The sequence below is a fragment of the Symphodus melops genome (assembly GCF_947650265.1).
Source record: "Symphodus melops genome assembly, chromosome: 5".
In the NCBI taxonomy this organism is placed as follows: domain Eukaryota; kingdom Metazoa; phylum Chordata; class Actinopteri; order Labriformes; family Labridae; genus Symphodus; species Symphodus melops.
Window position 1 is genome coordinate 22893782 of NC_136695.1, and position 24205 is coordinate 22917986.

Sequence of the window (24205 nt, forward strand, 5' to 3'; positions counted from 1 at the left end):
CTGTTTAATATTTAATGAATCTCAATTTTTTTTGGAAGAACAGGAACACAAGGGAAACATTTTCTGCAACATCCCCAAGAGTGTTTGCTGCAGAATTAACATATTTTAGTTTTTTTTAAGTCCCATTTCATGAAGTGTATCCAATATTTAGTGGATTTTTTTCTGATTTTCTCTTTTTTTTTAAGTGCTGTTTTTCTGTCATTTTAACTACTGACACACAGATGGCAATTTAATATGGACTGAGGAATTCCTTTTTCCGGCCTTTATCATTTTAGGGGATGAGTAAGTTATGAATGATTTTGTAAAATGATGGAGTTAATCATATGATGGATTTGATTCTACTCAGGGGAGAGTCTGCAGGTGAAGTGCAGTGATAGTGCAGCTTCATGTTGTAAAAAAGGCATGTTGTGTTGGAATTGCTTTGAGTTTCTCTTTTACTTTCACACACACACACACACTCGCACATATCCGCAGATAGCCCAGACAGGTAGATCTATTCCAAACTACCGGTACATGTTCAGAATGTTTGGAATGTTTCTCATATATATATATATATATATATATATATATATATATATATATATATATATATATATATATATATACATATGTGTGTGTGTATATATATATATATATATACACACACACACATATGTATATATATATATATCATGAAGCAAGTTTTTTATATATATACATATGAAAAAAACTTTCTTCATGATAAGTTTTCATAAATACCCGTTTTGTTATTCTCAAACACAAGCCCACTTCTTTATTATAACAATCATTAATTTAAATAATTTAAATACCTTTTTATATGAAATCTTGTCTGGGAGCAGTTAACACTCAGTGTAGAGAGTTAGGTCCACATTAATGTGTGTGTGTGTGTGTGTGTGTGTGTGTGTGTTTTGATACCCGGTGAAAGAAGCTTCTGTTAGCCAGCATGCTGTTGTCCCATATGGCTTCAGTCATCTGTCTTGCCTCCCAGTGTCTGCTGATAACACTGAAGTTAATGCTCAGCCTGGTCATGTGACCCCTGTAAGTCTTGAAAAAGGCACCTGTGATTCAGCAGGTCAGGACGAGGCTGGAATCACTACTGAAACTACATACACAATCAAAACCATACACTATGTTCAACGTTAATTCACTTAATTCACTAGTCAGCACGATGAGGTAAGAGAAAGCCGTGCTGTTCACCCAGGTCACTCTCAGAAGAGGAGCTGCATTTGTCTGAGGATTTTTAAACCATAACTATATATCAAGATTCAAACACTGCAATCATAAAAATAAAAAAATACCAAAAACATCAAATCATTATTGTTATCTTTCTATGCCAAAAAAGGTCACAATTTACAAGCGGCAGGATTATTTACGCTTCTGTGTGTGTGTGTGTGTGTGTGTGTGTGTGTGTGTGTGTGTGTGTGTGTGTGTGTGATTATAAGAGAGAGAAAGTGAAAAAGAAGAAAATGCATGCATGATTGTTTTGGTGTTGTGTTTTCTGTAGGGATTAGACTGCATGTCACACAGGATATTCTTTGTTGATATTCAGTCGGTCTCATATGTCATTAAAGAGAGAAACTTTGTGGCAAGAAAAAAATACCTCAACCACATGCCGTGTCATGGTAAAACATTCAGATGATATAGGGAGATGAAGTAGATGAAATGTAACAAATATGATGACAAAGAGAATAATGGAGGACAAGAAAGCGCAGTGCTGCACATGAAATTAACATTTCAAGCCGAAGCAAAAGTGTGCATGGATCATGTGGGCCACATTTATATAGGCCATTTATGGACTGCTTCCACCAACTTGTTTTTGATTTGTTGTTTGTGTGAGAGAGTGAGAAACGGGGATTCGATCAGACAGAGAGTGAGGAATGGCCCGAAGAGAACGGCCCCGTACTTGAAGACAGTAAAGACGGAGAATGATGACAAGGCAAGATTTAAGATGAAAGTTTGAAACAGATCTTACAGTTTTAAAAAAAGAACTATTCTTCTTGAAAGTCTGACCAACATGCTTCTCATTAGTGTACCTGTGTGTGACTCTCTGACTTTAGAGACTTTTATTTTCTTAGTCACTACAAACTATTCTTTCTGATTCTCTAGTGTGTCAGCCTGTGTGTGTGTATGTGTGTGTGTATGTGTGTGTGTACGTTTCAGTGTTGCGTGGTTGCATAAAGAATTTGTGTCTCCAGCTCTTGTGTAGAAATTCGCAGTACTTTAACATGTGTGTGTGTGTGTGTGTGTGTGTGTGTGTGTGTGTGTGTGTGTGACAGAGAGAGAGAGAGAGAGAGCAAGCATTACTCATAATCTGCTTATAACAAGAACCTACTTCTGAAATAATTTCTAAATAGACATATAGCATCAGTTAGTGAAGTGTTGGGACTTTTGCCCTCAGTGTGTGTGCTTCTTCCTGTATGGACCTTTGCTGCGGGGACAGAGAAGCAGACAGGAAAGGCAGCGCTGTCATTTTGAGTGTACGCTCCTTCCTCAGATCCCCTTTTTTTGCAGCTGAAAGGACTCTGAATGAATGAATAGCATCTCTTTGTGCGAGTGCATGCACGCTTGCCAGTGTGTGTGTTTGTGTGTGTGTGTGTGTGTGTGTGTGTTGAAGACATTTGAATGAGCAGCAAATGTGGGTGTTTATTGCTGACTTAGAGTGTGTGTGAGCTTTTACATATGGTCGTAGGAGAGTGCGAAATGGGAGGGAAAAGTAGGAACTGCTGCGCATACTGTATGTGTGCAGTCACACACTTATGTATGTTTGTTATTTGCACGTCTGTGTAGGTGTTTGTCTTCTTATCATCTTGGAAAAAGTGATATAGCTGTGAACAGTTACAGTTAGAGGCCATTAAGTGTTTTTCATATAATTTTCGATGCTGCTTCACTTGGAATATGTGATGAGCTTTGCATATTTTTAGACTCTGTAGTCCCGAGTGATTGTTTAACAGCAACAAAACTCTGAGAAATTATTATGGGCACTGCCTGATGTGGAAAAATATTTGGACATTACATACTGTATGTGTGTCTTTGACTTCATGTGATAAATGTGGTGCAGATTACATTTTAAGGATCAGTACGAGTATACTTTTGACACACCATGTGTTTAAATAGGTTCAAATGAAAAGATCTAAAAAATCAGCAGTGAAACAAAAATGATTTAAAATGCTCCGATATAGCATTTATTATGAAACATGAAAGCTGATTGAGGAAATCTCTTCAAATGGTCTGAAATGTCCGGACTTCATTTGAAAACATTATTTACGCCTGATAAATTCACAACAAATACTGTGCTGCTTGTTCCTACAGTCAGGTGGAAAGAGTTAGTGAAGTGACAATATACAGAAAAAGATTAGCGGACAGAGCTCTTCCTGTCTTATCTAGGTTATATTTTCCTGCTTCTTAAATTCACTGTTTTTATTCATTCATTTAGAAAAGAGAACAACCTCACAGCTCAGTTAAGATCTTCAATTGTCACACACTTCAACAAAATGCTGTTTGTGTGTGTGTGTGTGTGTGTACACTTTAAACACACGCCGCTAGTGAGTAGGTAAACTGAATGCCTTTCTAACTTCATGTAAAATAAAAGCGTTAAAGTAATCTGCATACAAATTGTAAGCGACAAGGTGAAGGATGAGTTCGTTTTCTCTCTTTCTTTTTTTTAGGTGTCACGTGTGTGTGTTGCATGCAGTGTGTGTGTGTGTGTGTGTGTGTGTGTGTGAGCCAGAGAATCCAAGCGTCAATCATTGAGTACCGGATGTGATGTATAAGCACCAACCGTCTGTTGCCATGGCAACAAAGCAAACATCACACTAAAACAGTCTCATAACACAAAATATTCACAAATAGAAAAAGAAACCCCTGCGTATGTGCGTGTGTTTTCATGTGTGTCTGTGAGAGTGTGGCACGTGTATGCTTGTGTCACTTTACACTGAGAGGAGGAACTGTAGCATGCTCACATGTGTTTACACACAGCACACATTATCGGTTGCTCCATCTTATTGCGTCTTCGTTTTTTCAGTCAACACTACCCTGCAAACAGAAACGTGAAATCCGAGGGTTTCTTCTAAATGATTTAAGAAGAGACTGAATTGTTCCAGGTCATCCATATACACACTTTTCATATTTACAGCAGCCATTCTCAGACCTACTACAGTGTACTGTCATTTTGAATATAGAACCAAAATATTTGGCTTTCTTTACATTTCTTGGGAATGACTGTAAATGTAAAAGCTCCGTATTCACTGACGGAAGAGTGCAGCGTCTTTTTGTTGAGATGAACTCAATGACCTTGTTGCTGTAAAGGTCTTACCTTAGTTTGGAGCTTTCTTGATCCATACCTCAGTTTCAACAGAAACACCAGCTTCATCTGTTTGACCACTTTTTGAAACGGCTTGATCTGTCCAGCGTCGTAGCCGATCTGTTGCAGCACCTATTAACATCCTTTTGTCTCAGATAATATTTCCTTGCACTTTTTGCATCTTAATCGAGCTTGCTTTATACATCTGTCACATGAGACACGTTCCGTGTTTTTCAAATGTTTGTGTTCCAATTTCAAATGATTCAAAATAGAATTATAATTTCACCTTTTTACTATTAAGTGTGTATAATTCTCTGTCTTTGCCTCAGCGTGTTACTCTCATGTTCTCGCAGTTTTTTGCAACACTGTGTCGACATGTCATGCTCCCTTTAGTACACGTGAACACACTTTCTTTCGCACTTAGACACGCACTTTCTCCTCACCCACTCTTCTGTCTCATTTTTTAAAATTTTCTTTAAAAGAAATTATGACACATTTGTTTTAACCCTTCGCTCAATCGCATTGCAGTGGCTTTGCCTCCCCTCCTCTTCACTTCGCTCTCTTCATCCTGGTCTACCCGGATACGGATACCCGGGAATAACATCCCCTCTCCCTCCCGCCCCCTGCTTTACGTAACGCTTAAAACCCTGCATATCCTCCCTGGCCATGGCAACAACCACATCTGGATCACTCAGCCATCTAGACTGGTACTGAAGAACATGTGAAGCCCTCAAGACTTGCCTCAAAAGTTATGTGTAACAATAATCCTGTTTCCTTTTTGGAGAACCATAGATTCTCTCTCCTTAGACTGAGGTCGCTCCAAGACTTTAAATGCATGGATGTAAAGTTCGACCAGTATGCAGATACATTACTGCTTCTTCATGACTTCAGTTAATCCCATGTTTGCTCACCTTGGGAGATCACAGTCTACATTAATTTCTCACATCCCAAAGTTTGGAATGAGAAGAGTTTATGCAGCCTAGGAATTCCTTTCTCTCTTCCTCCCTCCACTCTCCTCTTCTGCTTTCCTTGCATCTCCTGCTTCACAGTCGTTGATGTGGTTTTCTGCTCTGCTGGCCATTTTTCTGCAGGCTAGTAGTGCCCCCAGATGGTCAAACACTTGCATTGCAAGCTCTCTCACACAGTGGGGAAATGATCTGGGTATCCAAACTCTTGTCGGAAGTTGGTCCTTTTTGAATTTTTCTCTTATGCTATTTATTCAATGTTAGGACGAGAGTGAATCTGCAAATGTTTTGCAGTGTATAATGTGTTTTTGTGAGATCTATTCAGATTCCAATAACAATCATTATACTCTTAATACTCTGCAATGACGGCTTAACCTTTGCCACATTTTTGCTTTTAATACCGATTGATCACTCAGTTTAAACTAAAACTCGAATAAATCCGTAAATAAGGCCGATGACAGAAAATGTCTCCTGTTTGTAGTTTACAGATCTGTGCTTAAGGAGGACATTAACATGAAAGTATAAGGATTGCTGAACTTTATTCAGATGCTCTAGATGGTGATGGTCAGTTGCAGACTTGTGACCACAGGCGACATGGGGACCTGTGCCCAACACAGCTGTTGCCATGGTAACTGCGAAGGACTGGTGGATCGAGTTATAATTGGACGGAGCAAATAGCAGGTTGTGGGAGGGAGAGACGCCGAGCACAGGGGTGGAAGATGAATTAAGGGATGAGAGAGATGGGATTGGAGAGTGAGCTAAAGCGGTGCTCCTCCTTGGTGCCTGTGTAGGTAAAGATGAGAAGGAAAAGTTTCTTTATTATGTGTGATCACGTGTTGTCTTTCAGATGCAATTGGTAGGCAGGGCCATGCATATTACATACGCACATTAAAAGCACGATGTCTGCGAGAGGAGACAGCCAATGAAAGCTGCTGAACACCTACACACTGATTCTGCACAGCCAGCATGGCAGCAGGCATAGATAGTTATGCTCGCTCAGCTTAGGGGGATTTCTCTTCCACAGTTTTTTCACACCTTCTATCTTACTCTTTCCTTTTCATCGCTTATTTTAGTTCTATATGACTAAGCTCTAAAATGTTCTGGTTTCGAAACAGGGTTTCACGCCTTCCTCACCTTATCTCTCCATTTTTCTAACTTTAAAGAACATCCTGCTTGACTGAGGTTCACCAAAGTTTTTTTAGATTCAAAAGTTGAAACATGTCTCAAGAAATAATATTTTAAAACAATAATAAAATCTATTGGGATGCTAGAATCACAGTTAATGTATGTGAACTGACAAAATAACTTAATAACTTATGAGGACTATCAGCATTAACTAGTCAATGCACGATCACTTAAGGTCCAAAATTAATAGATTCATTGTTTTCATAGTCCCTTTAGGCAAAAGAAAACCAACACATCCTTATGTTCATGGTTTTTGCATCTAAGTGACTAGAACAAGAGGTCAAAACTATTGTTTTCAATTGATTGATAGATTCATGGTCGACTCGATGAAGCTCTACCTGACAGTTCATTCAGCTCCCTCAGCCTTTTTCAAACCAGGCTGAGGAAAAGTATTGAAAACGTATCACTCTGCTCTGACTCAATGGTCAGATGTACTTCATTACTGATGACTTGTTATGTTTACCCAGTGTGGAAACTAAGCAGCCTCAGTAATCCATCTTCTCCACCCTGTCCTCTCTCACCCTCTTTCCCTTTCATTCAAACAGAAAAGCTGTCAGCCTCCTTCAGTTTACCACAATTTGCTAGTTTGACTTGTTGAGAGTTCAGTGCAGTTGATAAGCCTGTAATCTCTCTCTGTCTCTTTTCTCTCTTCTTCTAATGCCTTATAGTTGAGCCCCTACTGGAAACGCCTCGGCATACAATAAATACACACAGTCACTCCAAACAAGACAGAGATGTGTTTTTTGGTTAATTTTTTTGTAGTAAAATTGTTTTCCCTTGTTTAGTTGCAATACTAGTAGTAGTAATAGTTTTTTGTGATTTGATATCAAAGCTGTAACCCAGGATGGAAATAGTTAACTTTTCTTTTTTTATGGCAGCTGCCAGTGGCTCTCATTGCCTCATTGGTCCGTCTCAGGCTTGTGATGAGTAATTAAGTCCCTCCTAGTATTGTATTTATCTCATGGAAGATGAGTTAAACAAAGTGATTTTTATGACTCTTCTTAAAGTACTGTTCCTTTCTGTCCTAGCGCTGTTAAACCTGAACACATTTTTTGAAATGCTTTGTCTCTTTCTGCCTCCCCCATCTGTGGCCCCCCATTGCCCTTTAAGAGAAGTTCTGTTTTCACAAGTTGTTTTCTCTCCACCCACCCTCCTCCTCCATCTCTCCTTCCCTGCCTCTCCTGCTGAAAATGACTCTCAGTCTATTTTTACCCTCTAGTCCTCTCCACTCTTAAAGCCTGTTCCACCCATTTTCCCTCTCTTTCTAACCACCCCTACTCTCCTGTTTTCAATTCTTTACTTCTCTCTCCCTCTCTCCCTTTCCCTGTGAGCCTTGAATCAGAACATTTGAAATCCTGTCTGGAGGAGGCACATTTGCATGATGGTGAGATGGAAAATGTTTGGGGATTTGAAAAGGATTTATTATTGAAAACCATATCACATTCCTTTCTACTGTTAGCTGTGTTTCTCATGCAGCATTGTCAGAATTTTTTTTTGTAATATATTACTAGATAATAATAATTATAATTTATTATACATTCTTTGTGCTTTTATTAAACAACTTTGAAAAACCCATAAAGACTGTTGCACATAGGGCAACCCTGCACAAGTATGTGTGGGGTTGCATTGTCATCCTTCCCGACCCCAGCGCCCTTATCACATCCCTCTCCTGTGCAGATTACATAGAAATATGTAACGCAGCTTTGAAAGCAAAAAGTAGACAGACTGCTCACCAGCGCCTCCCTGCATCTGAAGGTTTGTATTGGTATTAAAGTTTTAGCAGATCACAAGAGAAAGGCATCTCGTCTTACGTCTGTTACGCCATTGGTTGGCCTACATCTGAGTGTCGGCTTTCGATTCGTGGATGGGCGCGTCAGTTAAGGTTTACTACGATTGCTGCGCCAATGACACGAGTGTAGGACGGGCCTACTCAAAAAATACAAAAATACATATTTTTAAAGCATCAAATGGACACCTACTATGTTTTATATCTCGATAAAATTTAGACAGAAAGTTACGTTTTTCATTATTTTGTATTTGTAAAATAAATCCAGATTCTGGAGGGGAGGGGGTGGAAATCTGTTCGTAAAGCCGGCCAAATTTGCATATGACTGGCATTCCAGTGCACACAACGACCAATCACGGCTCGCGGCGGGCAAATGACAGGTGGCTGTGTTATCCAATGGCCGAGTGGTATTTGCCAAAGTGAGGCGGGACAAGGCTGGGCGAGGTTGACAGGACGAGAAGGGGAGGGGGGCGAGTACACAGAGAGGGGAGGGGGGGACAAGCAGCCTAGTTTACAACAAGAGGAAGAGGGAGGGAAGAGAAAGAAAGGGCCAGGGCTTACGAGAGCAAAAGAACAAGACACAAAAATGAAGTGAGAAAGTGGTGTTGATAGCCGTGAAGATGCTACACGAAGACTTTTAATGGACCAGCACGCCACTCGTAACGACAAAGTACAAGCGAACCGGACGTACCGATATCGTAACACACGGAGAGGCTAGCTAACCTGCTGCAGACGGACCGCGGACCTGACCAACGGCTCTAACTGAAACGTTACTGAACCCTCTCTGCTCGTGAAGCCTCCCGTCGGGGTCGTCTCTGTTATTTTTTTGGCATCTCAATAGGCCACTGGTTTGCTGCTTTTGGAGGGGGTTAATTTTTTTATTATTATTTTTTAATTTTTTTTTACGAAACAGCGATTTCATCCCGTTTATCTCCTCGCTGAGTTGAGCCAGGACTCCTCACCGTGGGCTCATCAGTTGCTAGCTAACAGTCAGGTTTTGGCCAGGTAGAAAAAAACGGGGTGTTTTCTTCGTACAGATATCAGCTATCCTTTAATATGTGTTGAGGTATGATAGTGTTTGTCAGCTCTCTTGATAACCAAACTGATGGATAGCAGGCTTGTTAAGACTCGGTGATGGATGAATGCACCAGATATATAGTCAACGACATCCGCCTGTGCGTAGTAAACACGGACAAGCTGAACTTTAACGCCCTTCCTTTAGAGTAGGTGATTTTGGATATGTTGTCAGGTTAAGACAGGTGCACGTTGCTTTTGAGGCGGTCAGGTAATAAGAAAGAAAGAAAAAAACAAATCAGTATATTCTTGTTCATGTTACAATCAGGTCTCTCGGGTTATTTTTGGCTTTAAAAATGCTGTTGAATAGGTTGTTGGTTGTTGAGATATGAGAGTAATTGCGTTTCTTTTGCCTCTGTGTGTGCGACGGGTGCACGACCAGGGGCGTTCCCGAGAGGTTGGTCCTATTTGGAGTGGTGCACTTGTGAGGCTCCGATTGATGCCCGAGGTATAGCTAAATGTTGATTATACTGTTGTTTGTTTTATGAATCAGCAAATACCAGAGCAGGGTGATTATGTAAACATTGCACCCCTTGAGCAAACCAGCAGACTCTTAACGCCACCCATCCAAGACACAAGTAAACGATTCACCTCAGCTTTGATCGCTTGGTGCAGTCAGTGCTGTTTAGCCTGATCGATAAAGTTCCTCTCATACAGTAGACCCTGAAGCTTTTTTATTTTATTTAAAAAAATCTCTTGAGTCTTTGTGTGCGTTTTGATCACTGCCGAGCCCACCTGTCTGCAGCTGCATTGACGTGCAGAGCAACGTTAGACATGGCCCAAAAAGACTTCGTAGTTTACGGGTCGATGTCTTAATCCAGGCCGTGGATGGTCTGGAGGCCTTGTTAACCCCTTCTTGACCAAGCTGCTGTATTAATGTAAACAAACAGGGAAAGAGGGCATCGGGGGTAATTAGACCAAAGGGAGGAGGAACCTTATCTGCGATTATAAACGTTGCATTATTGTGTCCTATTCACACTTTTTGCTTCTTACATGTTTAACTTAAGTTTAGTGTCGTATGATAATCATTTATCGTACATTTTGTCCACGGATGTTAGATTGTTACGTGTGCGATATTAGATTGCGGCATTGTGAGACACAGAGTGATGAACTCTGCTTGACAGACTCGCAAAAATAATCCTATATGTCACAACTCTGACAATGCAGGCAAATGATGGTTTAATTATTGTGAATGATGACTGCAACCTGTAGGGATGAAACGGATACAGACACCATTGTGCACTTGTCATCTGTGACCCTGCAAACAACATCAGCTCGGGATTTTGGATTAATGATGTTTAGCTACCTTATTATGACTTCTGTGTTGTAAAGAAGAGATTTTTTTTTAAAGGACAAATCTTTTTTTTGTGTGGGAGAAACACCAAGGATTTAATTTAACCATGTTCTCATCAGAGAATCCCCAGTATCTCCGCCAAGGATTAAGCATGTTTGGTTAGTCCACTCACCGTTCATGTGCAGTACAAGTCTTCTCTCCTATTACAGTCATCATTGTTACGTGTAAAACTAGGGACAGTTAAATGAGTTAAATGAAATACACATCAAGGATGTGTAAGGAATAGTTTGTTGTTTAAAGTTTTCATTTCTGAGAAACATCTTCTAAGAATATTTTTTTTAATAAAATGAAACAAAGATTAATTCAGTCTCCTGTTCATTCATGATGGTTAAGATTTAACCAGTTATGTGGCTTGAATGTGTGCTACAGTGGCATTAATGTTAGTTTTTGTAGTTTTCAAAGCACTCATGTTTTTGTTTCTGGTGAAAGGAAGGAACTTCTAAAACAGCAAATGCTTGATATATTCCTCATTCTAGACAATTGTTTTGTTCTTTACAGCCCATGATAGTGATCTAAACATTTGACTATTTGAAAAAAGAAAAAAAAAACGAGTGGAGTTGGTGGTTTGAGAAGGAATGTATTTCCACAAGGGCCTTTAAGTAGCTTAATAAAGAAATTACAGCTTGGCTACCTCTGTTTAAGAATACCTAGTCCTTTTGAGTGTAAACAGGAAATCATAAATTAATGGACATCACATGGTGTGAGTTGTTATCATTAAACAATCCTTTTTTTCTCTGCAGTGTGGACCAATGTTGAGCCGCGGTCCGTTCCAGTCTTCCCCTGGCATTCATTGGTACCATTCCTGGCACCCACCCAATCAGATGCCTCTTCACAGCCAGGAGAAGGCCAGCACCCTGTCAATCATCCTCAAACAGCTAGCCTGAAGTCAGGTACTTACCGTAATACTTTGAAGTCCAACCTTATGTCAAAGAAATGCTCTCTGTGTCAAATATGCTTTCATTTTTTTACCCTTACGGAGCAAACATTTCTTTGATATTCTTTCTCAGAGTGTCATGGGGTGGCAGCTTTGTCACAAGAGCCCGCAGAGGCACCTCCAATGGTGGAGAGAGGTTCCCTGTCCAGGCCTCCCCCTTCTTCTGATGAGCTGCCTCCAGAGAAGGAGAAAGGAGAAGCAGAGAGGGAGAGACCTGACAGTGAGACAGAGAGCGATGTGGATGACCCGTGAGTGCAGAGTTTATGTTTCACGGTGATTTTAGATGTAAAGCCATGAAGGCATCAAGAAACACACTGCAAATGTGGCCTTATTGGAATCCATTTTATAAGAGTGGTTATGTATTGTTGAAGTCAGCCTTCACAGCAATTTTCTGTGTGGTACTGTGTACCCACACATACAGCAAGGGAGTGTGATATTTTCTGTATCCTCACACTAATTTGGGCAGAAGAGCTCAATGCCAGAACAAAGCAGATGGGAACAAAAGCATTCCATCTCCGGGCTCTATCACTATATGAAAGGCAGTGGCCAGGCTGTCAGCCATTGAAATGGATGAGCTATCTGCTGAATCTGCTGATGTACCTCATGGGAGTTCAACTACTTGGGCTGTGTCTACATCTGATACACTTGCAGCTTTAAGATAAATAACACAAATTACAGAGAGTACATTTATTTTTCTCTTTCCCTCCATTGGTTTTATTCCCAATGAACTATCTTCTTTTGAGATAACAAACACAGGGCTGTTTTTTCTCCTTTCAGCTTCCTCCCAGGAGTTGTACCAGAGCAGCCTCTCTCTATACCACCAGTAAAGCGACGCACTCAGTCCCTCAGTGCACTGCCCAAAGATGGAGATAAGACGAGCCCTGGGAAGGTAGTCTTTTGACCGATTCCTCCGCAACATCCAAGATTTCAATCTTTTTCCATTAACTGAAAAGTTCAATGTAATATCTCTGTCTTTCAGAGGGAGAAGGACCATATCAGACGACCCATGAATGCATTTATGATTTTCAGTAAGCGCCATCGAGCACTGGTGCACCAGCGGCACCCAAACCAGGACAATAGGACAGTTAGCAAAATCCTGGGGGAGTGGTGGTATGCTCTGGGACCCAAGGAGAAACAGAAGTACCATGATTTAGCCTTCCAGGTACACAGATGCATTTTAGCCAACAAAAACGCAATCACAAAATATATTGTGGCTTGATTCTAACTCCTCCTGTTCTCAGGTGAAAGAGGCCCATTTCAAGGCGCACCCAGACTGGAAATGGTGCAACAAAGACAGGAAGAAGTCCAGCTCTGAAGGCCGTGGTGTCCCAGGGGGCAAAGACATCAGAGAACGGAGCATGTCTGAGTCCACAGGTTAGTTCACTTAATTTTCATAGTAGACAAAATACAAATGCAAAATACAATATACAAAATACAAATGCATACTTTTGGGTCCCCCCCCCGATAGAGCCCCATTCTGTGGAACTGAAGAGTGTTGTCCCAGGTCTGGTGGGTGTGTCTGAAAGGAATACAGGAGAAGGTCATGTGGGCCAACTTACCCGTCCTCGAGCCTTCTCTCAAAGTGCCATGCACAGCTTGGATCGGGGGGACAGGGGAAATAAACAGGCTCTGGCAGAACTGGCACAGGTAAGAGAGGAGCACAGGTGATAGACATGGAAAGTCAATCATTGTTATGTAGATCAATTTTAAGTAAAGATGGGAAACTATCTCTGCTGGAGACATGAGCAATAGGTACTGATGTTTGTGTTTACTCAAAATGTGTGAATGACAGAATTATTTGTATATATAAGAGTGTAAAACATTTTAAATGTTTGGCATCAAACACTCAGAAGACAGACTTCTCCTGGATGCAGAAATTATAAAAACACTTTAAAAAAAAAAAGAAAAACATGACCATTCCTGTTTCGAAGGCCTCTTTTCCACGGAGCCTCTTACTCATATTTATTTCAGATGTGTGGAGATGGTGGCAGTCAGTTTTCCAGTCATGCCCCACCCCTGTCACAGTCCCAGCGGGGCGTCAGTGAGGACATGACCAGTGATGAGGAGCGCATGGTCATCTGTGAGGAGGAGGGAGATGATGATGTCATCGGTGAGAAACCAGACCTACTCTACAGATAAACAAAAACTCACAGTAGATATATCAAAGTGATATCAAACTGCTTGTTGTTTTTCTGACCAACTCACTGGCGGATATTGAGATCTAATTGAAATGTAAACATAAAATAGAAATAGATCATGTGTGCTAATAACTGGCATTGAGGGCTGATTGAGTCTTGCAGTACAATCTATGGATCTATGGTTGGATGGAATTAGAAATTGGAATATCTCGTGGAGCTGTAGTGTATGTTTCTTTTTCACAGAGGACCCTTATCCTAGCAGTTCCATAGACCTCAAGTGTAAGGAGCGGGTGACTGATAGTGACAGCGAGAACGGTTCTGGAGACGAAAGCGATCGGAAGGTAACTAGCCCGACATGTTTCTGCTGTTATCTAAAAATTGTTTTGTGCTCAATGATATGCCTGTATACTCAAAATCTTTTACTCAATTTCCCTGTGTTTTTTTTTATTTTATTTTTTTTCCAGAGAGTTTTTGCTCCAGTCATTTGCTCTTCTGCAATATCATCTTCCTCACATCAATCCCCTCATGGCAGGAGTGTCTCTCTGTCCTCTTACCCCACCAGCAAACGCTATGATGAGGGGAGGTCAGGAGGTGGAGTGTTTTCAGATCACAGAAGGAAGGAAAGAAGAGAGGGGGAGAATAAGGACACATTTGGGGGTGACGGTGGAGGAGGAGGAGTGCAAGCCTTTTCTCTCTCCCTCTCGTCTGGCCAGTCAGTCATCTCCTCTTCTCCAGCTGGAGGGCCTCTATGCTCATCCGTTGGCTCAAGTGGAACGAACCCATTCCTTGGCACCGGCACTGTAAGGGTGGCCTCAACAGTGGTGACCAACGTTATGCGTCCTGTTATCAGCACACCACTCCCAATTGCCAGTAAACCCAGAGATGGAGGCACATCATCAAGCCCCCATCCATTAGAGAGGAAGTCCCTGACCCCCCAGCAACCACAACTTCTGATTGGTTCAGGGCCAGGAGGCATGTCTGCTACCACAGGGGGTGGGTACTACTCTTCATCATCACCTAATCCTGTAGCTGCAGGTGTGGGCCCTGGTGGTGTAGTGACTAATTTGGTATTAGGAGGAGCTCTCTCTGCTCAACCGGCTGTGCAGCTCATCACCCCCTCCTCCCAGCCTCAATCTTCCCAGCAACATGCTTTCACCCACACCGCTATTTCAGCAACGCAAAGCCAAACCAATGGGCCCTTGCCCCTATCCCTGCTTCAGCCCCAGTTCCTTCCTGCGTCTTCCCTCGCATCCCCAGGGGGCAAGGCCATCACGCAAGTTCAGTATATCCTGCCCACTTTACCTACCAGCACCCATCCAAAGAGTCCACCTCAACATCTCAGCCAGCCAACCAGTTTCTTCAACCTGCCCACAGCTCCACCCACTCACGTGTCCCTGGCCAATGGAAAGCAGCAGGGTCCGGGATCACTGACAGGATATTCATCGGGAGCGGTGGGAGTGGTCAGCCCGGGAACCCGAAGTAAGAGTTTCAGAGCAGCTGTGTCGTGGCAAAGCCTGAACTGCATAAAGCTATTAGGGTGCACTCAAACGTAGCCCAGTTAAACCCATGTTGAAGCACAATTGTTCCCCCTACAGCTAACTCGCAGTACAAACTGGGTGGTGACTGATTTATAGGCTGTGTAATATCCACATTTTCCCGTGCATGAGCAACGGTACCGTGCCAAAGCGCACCTCTTCCTCCTGTTCCAGGGTCAAGGAAGTGCACTCTTAACACTAGTCAAATAATCTGCATGACTTTGGATGATAAACGTGCTTCAGCGCTGTATGGATAACAGAGTGTGAGTGCACCCTTATTCTGTTGTGCCTTCTAATACTAATCACCTTCACTGTCTCTGTTTTTACCTTAGTGCAAACACAGTCTCCAGTCCTCCAGGGTAAAATGCTTGTTCCCATGGCAACAGTACGAACTGCACCAGCCCAAGCCCAGCAGTTTCCCATCGTGGCTCCACCTCTTCCTGTCCAGAATGGTGCTCAGGCGGGAGGCAAGGTCAGTCAGCACCTTCCCTGGGAAAGCTTAAATGAGAACTTTTTTCCTTATTGGTTGTAGCACTAAGAAGAAAACCATGAGCTCACCACTTTCACTTCCCCTTGTTATATAATTGGATTTGTCATTTTTCTTTCTTTATGGCTTCCTCTTTTTACTGCCTGCCCAGATCATCCAGATAGCCCCCATGCCTGTTGTCCAATCACAGCTGCCTCAGGGTGGAGCCGTCCATGCTGCCAGCCCGTTCCCTGTGGGCACTGCTGCTGTGGTGGCCCCAGGATCAGCCCCCTCCCAGACTGTACTCCTGCCACCAGCGCCTACCAGGTTGGAAAACCGTCAAAGAATAAACATGGATCTTATTCCTCCACATCAAGCCTTTGTTTTTCTCATTTAGCCCCAGGACATTCACTGCTTACTTAATAACATCTGGCCAGCTCTATGCATGGACCACGACAGGAATAATGTGTCAAATGCCTTTCATACTACTATGAGCTTAAAATATTTACGAAGCCGTTATAATTCCATCTCTTTGATGAGTAAATACTAAACAAAGAGTGCACAGAGCTGTCTGTTAAATTCTCCACATTCGGCTTCCTTTTATATTTGTTGGTCAAAACACTGTGCTCGTTGAGACATTCACGTCTCCCTGCGGCTCAGTGGAATGGAAGGTTCAATTCCCATCTCCTGCAGCTGCTCTCATTGCTGAGCCATCATTGTATTAGTATGCAGGAATGGGATAAGTTAATACTGATGGTCACTACTGTTGCCATGTATTATGTGTCTGAGATCGTTTGGTTAGATACACTCATATGTGGTAAGACAAACTCCTTCTGTTTATATGACAAAAGTGCAACATGAAATATCTATTTCCTTTTTAAGGAAATAAAAGAGCAATCATAACCACCACAGTGGGAGAGTTGTTGTTTATTCTTTAACAGATTGATTAATCCAACAATTTAAGACGGGACCTAAAAGAACAACACGGTCCGCTATACAACGCTATAATGAGAACATTTTCCTTTTATGTCAGTGCTAAAAGAAAACTAATGCAGCTGTTTAATCTTGTGCGTCGTAATGGCAGACACTCTGTGCATCGTGCAGCAGTCACAGTATAGAAACGTCACTCCGTCCTCCTATTAGCTCGAGGTGATTTCTCCGGAGATTATCCTGCTGCGTTCTCACATCAGCTCACTCCGACTTGCTGAAAAAATACTGGGGGTGAAGTCTGAAATATTCAGCTGTTTGTGTTCACGTGTACACAGCTCCTCCGGGAAATATTCAGAGTTTGAGAGGACATTTCTGCAAGTGTCAAAGCCCTTCCAACTAAATGGCAGATCCCTAACCCGTTTCCTCTTTTGAACGAATAAGCACCATGCTCCCTTTCAAAAAGAAAAAAAAAAAAAGAAAGCTTTTTAGTGATTTCTGTGACAGTTGACACTTTATTGAGGGATCAAAACTCCAGCCTTTTTCGGATAACTTTTATTAATGTTCTTATGCTTTATGGATTTAAGTAAGTGAGATTAGGAAGACGACAAAATTGAAATTAAACAGCGTATATGTTTGTTGTATTGTTCGTATGCCAGGGACTTCCACATTTCCTAAACCAAAGTGAGCAGACAATAGCAGAAACAAAAACTCCGACAGGGGTGCAGCTGTAGCAGTGCAGCTCTATTCTGGATGTGTTAGTCATGCTGCTGGTGGCCCTAGTTGGCTCAGCCTGCCACCCCCACACTACCTCTTAACTCCGAGCACACACACACACACACATACACACAAACAGCACTAGTCATCCTGTGCTGCTCGCTGTGATGTACACTCACCCTCTGACCCTCACTGCAGCACTTCTTTTTTTGTCTTCCTCTTTCTTTCTAATCACATCTCTGTTCCCTCTTTTCCTGTCCTGGCTCATTGTTGTATCTCCACACATCCTGTCACCTCTTCTGCAGTTGACATTTTCATCACAGAAATGTCACCGTTCCTTCTTCCCTCTCCTTTTACATCTTTATTTCTAATCGCCACTTTTCTTTTCTTTTATGTGCCATCCAGGATCACCTACGTCCAGTCCACTCCAGGGGTCCCATCCACTCTGCCTCTGGTCTCCACGACAACAGGCTCCTCCACCACCCAGCAAGCCGTGCCAGTGGCTGGATCTGCATATGTTCCATCGCCCCTAGCAACACTCGGGTTCACAGCCATTGCACCACCTGGACAGACGCTGGTTCAGCCGCTGATTGCGGGTCAGTACTGTGGAGAGAAACACACTGATTATGTTCTTGATGTGCCAGTTTTGTGTTGTTTGCATATGAAATGTATTTAGGTTTATGTTATACAACAGTGGTTGACAAAGAACCGCCCTGTGTCACAAATCCAACAACATGTTGCCCTGTATAATTTTTTGTTATTCCAAACTCAAACCACAGAAATCATTGCCCATTGTTGTTTTTATTTTGTTTTTCCCGTTCTGCTATGAGAAAAAAACCTTAGGCATGGAGTTGTAGTAGACTGGTTTCAACAAACCTCAAACTATGCCTCCAGTCTGCTTTGAATGTACTTCATTCTTTCCCTTTAATACATTTAAACACACTAAATCTGCTGCCATTTCTGAGTGTAACTTTGCTTTAGAATATGCTGCATGTCTTGTCCTGCACAAGGCAGAACACTACACAATGACAGATGAAAGCACCCTTAAATCCATGTCGTCTGAATGCATCACTCTGAGTTCTCTCCTACACTATGTGATGGAACTTAAACGGGTTTATGTTAAAGGCATTTACTCATAAAAAAAATGGGCTGTAGGGAAACCTTATATATATATATATATATATATATATATATATATATATATATATATATATTTGCATTATTTTATTATTTTATTTGCATGTTAGGAATGACATGAGCATTAACATAAGCTGCTGTAACTGTGTTACAAAATATATTCCAGCTCAATTGTAACTGAGGGAAAATCTACCCTCAGTTACAATCTTAAAAAAAGGCTTAGACCTCAGATGAGTTCTTGCATGAATGAAAATAAAAGAAACAATATAGATCTGTGTTTCCACTGAGCCTTTAGAACTATCACTACTGAAACATGGCTCCCTCAGTTTAAATTGTTGGCTACAATTCATCATATTCACACAGCGGCTTTTCTATCCTGTCACGCTCAGGGTTGGAAGCTTAAACGCTGTTATATTGTTGCACTCCTTTGTACTAACTATTAGCCTATCAGTACTCCCCATTTGATGAACAACTGAGTAGACAATGGATGGTAAAATTACCAAAGGGAGAGTGAGCCATGTTTTTAATGAAAACAAAATATTATTATATTAGAATTTTAGACAACGGCTAACCTTTAGCATTCACCACTTTTTTTTTTGTGAAGTACAGACTCACAGCCCGTGTGCTGGGCTGCCCACCTCTGCAGGTCACTCGTTAAACTCTAGAGTTTTTCAATCAAAAGAGCGCTCCACAATGTTTATTAACTTTTTCTTTAAATGCCTGATGTGAGGTAGAAAACTCTGCTCGACTGGTCTGTGTCAGCTCGTAACATGGGGATGAATTATCATTTGCGTTGGATCGCGTGCAGTGGGTAATGGTTGACTTGCGTTTCAGCATTTTATTCTGGTATCTTAGCTGCTCCAGTTTATAAAATACAGCCAACTTTTTAGATGATAAAAATAGGTATTAAAAGTTTGTCTTAAATTATGGATTTTACTGTGAAGTTCATGTTGAAATTCTCAGTGTGTCAATATTTGGACTTTTTCCTGAATCCAGGTCAGCCTCCACTCCTGGCTACAGCTCAGTCTCCATCACCTTCCACATCAGCCCCTGCTTCAGTCTCTGGCGGCCAGATAGTCACCGCAATCTACCCTCCTTCCCCTAGTGTCACCATGGCAACAGGGGTGGTCTCTATGACAGCAGTACCCCCCAGCGTGGTCTACTCCGTCTCCAGCCCCTCCAGTGCTTCCCCTCACATCCTGTCCAAATACACAGCAACAGCAACAACAGTCACACACCCACATGCTCAGCTTCATCCAGACAGACAGGCAGACAGACACCTGCTCCCGGACAGACCTGCAGATCGACACACAGACAGACAGGCTGAGAGGCAGACAGAACTGCTCATGCACTCTGAAAGACAACTGGAGAGGCAGTCGCAGATCTCCAGCAGCTCAGTGGCACCTCCCAGTGGTTCATCTGCGTCCATTAGGCCCTGCAGTCCTCCACCTCAGATCCAAACATCTGGTATTTGTTAAAAGCTTAATTTGACAGTTTCCTAATTCATCGTTAAATCTAGCATTAATAATAAACCCTTTCTTTTTCTTTTCAGCTAATCCACCCGGCACACCCAAACTAACCCAGCTTCCAGTCAGAACCCCACAGAAGGTGAAGGCGATGGTGGCGAACATCCCCGTGGGCAGCTATGAAGGAGGGGGCCGGGGAAAAGAGAGAGAGAGGGAGAAGGAAAGGGAACGAGAGAGGGAGCGAGAGAGAGAAAGAGAGCAAGATCGGGAGCGAGAAAAGGAGAGGGACGCTGCAGCCTCTTCCAATTTCTCTTTTGACCCTGAGCCTGCAGGGCAATCAGGGTCTCCAACAACACATCCAGCTGAAGAGCCTCCCTCCTCTGACAGAGCGCCGGAGGGCTCCAGTGCAGCAGACTCCTCTGAAACGCGGAGCAGGGAAAGCACAACCACCAAAGAGGTGAGAGGAATCACAGATTGGCTTTTTTTTTTTTTTTTTTTTTTTTTAGCTCAAACATAGTAAGAAGAAACTTCAAAGGTTGTGTTGCCACATAACACATCTGTGACTTTTTCCACAGACTGGATGGAAGGAGTCCCTCCCCTCCTCTCCTCTCCCGCCTCCATCAACCACAGATTCCGCCCTTCCACCCCCACAGACTGACAAAGATGCCCCAATACCCAAAAAGGTCAAATCCCGTCCGCCACCTCTGAAGAAGACATTTGACTCTGTGGACAAGTGAGTTGACATTTTTGTGAATCTTCTGTCCAGGGTCATTCTGAAGATTGTTGGACTGCGTATGTATACTGTGTATTTTGTGTGTGTGTGCTTGCTGGTCTGGCAGGGTGCTGTCGGAGGTGTACTTTGAGGAGCGCTTTGCCGAGCTGCCCGAATTTCGGCCTGAGGAAGTTCTGCCCTCACCCACCCTGCAAAGTCTGGCCACTTCCCCTCGCGCCATCCTAGGCAGCTATCGCCGCAAGAGGAAGAACTCGACAGGTGTTGATCCCATTTTCTGCATTCAACACAGAAAAAATGTCTTTATAGTATTGTTGTAGTTGTTCCAATATTCATGAGAATGCACACATTTGACTAATAGCACATGAAATAAATTCTTCCTTGACAAGAGATAAACTCAAAGTATTGGCCCAGTTACATGGTTTTAAACTGTACATTGTATTTTATAAAGGTTTGTTTCATTGTAACTCTCACAGTGGTTTCTTGGATTTTAAGGTTATTTTCTGTGCACCTTTAGATTTGGACTCAGCCACTGATGAACAAGTCTCTCCCAAGAGAAAGAGTCGGCGGCGCTCAAGCTGCAGCTCCGAGCCAAACACACCAAAAAGTGCTGCCAAGTGTGAGGGCGACATCTTTACCTTCGACCGAGCAGGTAAGACACAGCGAAGGAAAGAATTCTTTTTTTTTTTTTTAGTGCTTTCAAGAGTTATCTCAAATTTGTTCCACATTTTTAAGACTGCCTGTTCATGGCACAATATTTAACTCCATTTACGTCTCGCCTTCACTGTGAATGTCACTGAGGCGTAACCGGGGGAACAAAGTGATCCCACCATCAGAGTTAACAACAGAGGAGTTAGAGGTACGAGAGGCGATTGGCAGAGTTGGCACGCTTTGTGTGTAGTGAAGCTTTTCCTCTACATGTGGTTCTTCTGCTACACCATAAGGCTTTATATATTTCAAGGACTGAATCACCAATACGGCATTACAGAATCAATAAGAATGTACGGCTGGGCTTAGTTAAAGTGCTGTTGCTGATGATCACTCTCAAAAGAGCTTTGGTGATGATGAGGCACTTAGAAGAACATGAGATAGACATGATTTGTTTTCTAAGAACTAAACTTGTATTGTCTCTTTCCCAGCCACAGACGGAGAAGACATCCTAGCAGAACTGGAGTTTGACAAGGTGCCGTACTCGTCCCTGAGACGAACCCTGGACCAGAGGAGGGCACTGGTCATGCAGCTGTTCCAGGAGCAGGGCTTCTTTCCATCTGGTATAACACACAAACTCATTATGTGTAACAGCATGTTCAGGATAAGTCTTCCAAATATTTACTGTTGTCCTGTCGTCTTGTTTCCAGCTCAAGCCACTGCAGCCTTCCAGACAAGATACTCGGACATTTTTCCAACCAAAGTCTGTCTGCAGCTGAAGATCCGGGAGGTCCGACAGAAGATCATGCAGACAGCTACTCCATCCGATGCCCCTGGCTTTGGCATTCCTGACTCAGCCGGTCTCCCTGGACCTTCCGGCTGCCAGTCAGGAGAGGGATCTGTGCGAGGAGTTGGGGACCTGCAGGACGATGATGTGGATCAGGGGGTTGAGGGGAGCCCTGAGGATCCACGAGACTCACAAGACTCCTCCAGATGAGGGATGCTGACTGATCAGCTTCTGCCACACCTTTGAACCCCATCATTTCTTTAAAAAAACCCCCAAACAAACAAACATTTTCCCCCCACTCTGAACTCTCCTTGGGTCACATCCTGGTTTCTTTTTTCCCCTCAGCAGCTAAGCTGTGAGACTAAGAGATGTTTGTTTGCCATGCTGGGACATTTATCTTGTAATTTGTGACCCTTCATACCAAAAAAAGAAAAAAAGGAACCTTAAAAACCAGTGGCACAAAAACTACCACAAAACATAAACAAATACACCCTGCAGATGTTTGAATTTCACACTTGAATTAGCACTCTGTATTAACTAACTTGGAGAACTCTCCAATCAATGCCAGTGAAAGAAGGACCGTTGTGTACAGCTGCAATCATTCACCATGAAGAAGATAGAAATCTCATTTTGGATCGAGAAACGTTCTGAGAGGATGAAGTCAGCCGTTTTAATTAAGGACATTCAATGTTATTGTTATTGATATGGTTTAAAGGCAGTTCTCTAGTTGAGGAGAAAGCGGTATGTAGACTCAACTGTTGTATGCTTGAAAATGTTTCTGATGACATAGGGGGCTGGGCCCTCAAAAGCCAGAAACAATATGAATTGACGAGAGCTTCTTCCTTTTGGACCTGGAAAGATCTGTCTCTGCATTTCATTTCTCACCTGTAGAACTTCAGGGGAGGTCGAAAGAGAGTGACTAAACATTAGTGGACTTCTGGCAGTGCCATCATTCCTACAGTTACCTGTCTGGCCAAGTCCTCCCTTCTTGCGACTGACCCTAGCACATGCCAGTAGGTAGGAACCAAGCATTCCTGTGCCTCTCATTTGTTAGCCATGAAGGACGGAGGAGGGTCAGAGTCAACCGGCACATCATGGCTCCTAGTCGTAGAGGTCAGGCTGATTCAAGCCTTAATCCTCTGTTGCCAAGCAGTTTTATTAACTTTTTTAAAGGGTTTTGATTTGTATTTAACATCATATTAAGTTTGTTGTTGTATTCTTCCTATGGTTATTATTATTACTCCTCATAGCATTGCAGTGAACCTTGGCCCTTTGTTTAGTCATTTTTGCCAGCTGTTGATTTCTTGTGCTCTTTTTTTTTTTAAAGTATTTCTTCTTTTGGAGGCAGGTGAGACGCTGCTCCACACCTGTACAGTTCCTCCGTTGTGGTCTTCCCTTGACTGGCCTCTCACCTCAGCAAGGATCTGCGGTGCAGTTCATTTTTATTCACTTCAAGGAGGACAAACACAATGTGGACCTTTTTATATTATTTCAACTGTAAGAAGCCGTATGTTTGTTTAAACCACCCGTATGCTTGTCCCTCGCTTAGTTTGATTCTATACTATGGACACTTGTACATCTCCTTCCTCTCTGTCACTTTATTGCTCTCTCTCCAGATTTTTTTAGACAGACGGAGAGAAACCTTGGGGAAGTGAGGGGAGGCTTAAGAATTAAACGAGCTGGTAGGATCTTATACTGGTTGTCTTTGTGCAAGACTTGGCTGTGTTGTAAATAATTACTGTAGAGTCAGAAGACTCATTATATTATTGATAAGGAAAAATCTATCATTGAACATGAGTTGCCTTTTAAGACAACCATTGCCAGAAGTAAAACTGAGATGGAAAAAAAAACCGACAATAAATATGGCTATTAATGTTTGTGTTGAACTCTTTGTTCTGCTGTTCCAGTAAACGAGAGGGGAATTTCTATGAATAATTTAAGTTTGTATCTGTAACTTTCAGTATGCAAATAAAAATAGATGTTCAATTAAAGTGATCTCATCGCTGGCGAGGTGAACGTTCATCTTTTTCTTTTGCACAACATCAGATTCAAGACT

The 24205-nt window shown here is 42.4% G+C and overlaps 1 protein-coding gene across 6 annotated transcripts in view; it reads left to right on the top strand.

Moving 5' to 3' along the window:
* cicb (capicua transcriptional repressor b) overlaps positions 1 to 24140 on the top strand; it is a 38074-nt gene extending 13934 nt beyond the window's left edge. For 2 of the 6 annotated variants that reach the window (XM_079344577.1, XM_079344576.1), the window contains exons 3-21: positions 11405 to 11554; positions 11672 to 11846; positions 12376 to 12487; positions 12578 to 12760; positions 12840 to 12972; positions 13067 to 13245; positions 13570 to 13708; positions 13980 to 14077; positions 14201 to 15215; positions 15604 to 15743; positions 15910 to 16064; positions 17787 to 17977; positions 19515 to 19985; positions 20071 to 20441; positions 20560 to 20717; positions 20815 to 20975; positions 21232 to 21366; positions 21854 to 21985; positions 22073 to 24140. In XM_079344577.1, coding sequence (XP_079200703.1) covers positions 11405 to 11554; positions 11672 to 11846; positions 12376 to 12487; positions 12578 to 12760; positions 12840 to 12972; positions 13067 to 13245; positions 13570 to 13708; positions 13980 to 14077; positions 14201 to 15215; positions 15604 to 15743; positions 15910 to 16064; positions 17787 to 17977; positions 19515 to 19985; positions 20071 to 20441; positions 20560 to 20717; positions 20815 to 20975; positions 21232 to 21366; positions 21854 to 21985; positions 22073 to 22359 — 4385 coding nt within the window. In that variant the 3' untranslated portion in view covers positions 22360 to 24140. Of the gene's footprint in view, positions 1 to 8594; positions 8617 to 8718; positions 8828 to 10686; positions 10763 to 11404; positions 11555 to 11671; positions 11847 to 12375; positions 12488 to 12577; positions 12761 to 12839; positions 12973 to 13066; positions 13246 to 13569; positions 13709 to 13979; positions 14078 to 14200; positions 15216 to 15603; positions 15744 to 15909; positions 16065 to 17786; positions 17978 to 19514; positions 19986 to 20070; positions 20442 to 20559; positions 20718 to 20814; positions 20976 to 21231; positions 21367 to 21853; positions 21986 to 22072 lie in introns of those variants that run through there. The other 4 variants (XM_079344580.1, XM_079344579.1, XM_079344581.1 and 1 more) reach the window with 4 other exon arrangements.
* Positions 24141 to 24205: the final 65 nt, after the last annotated feature.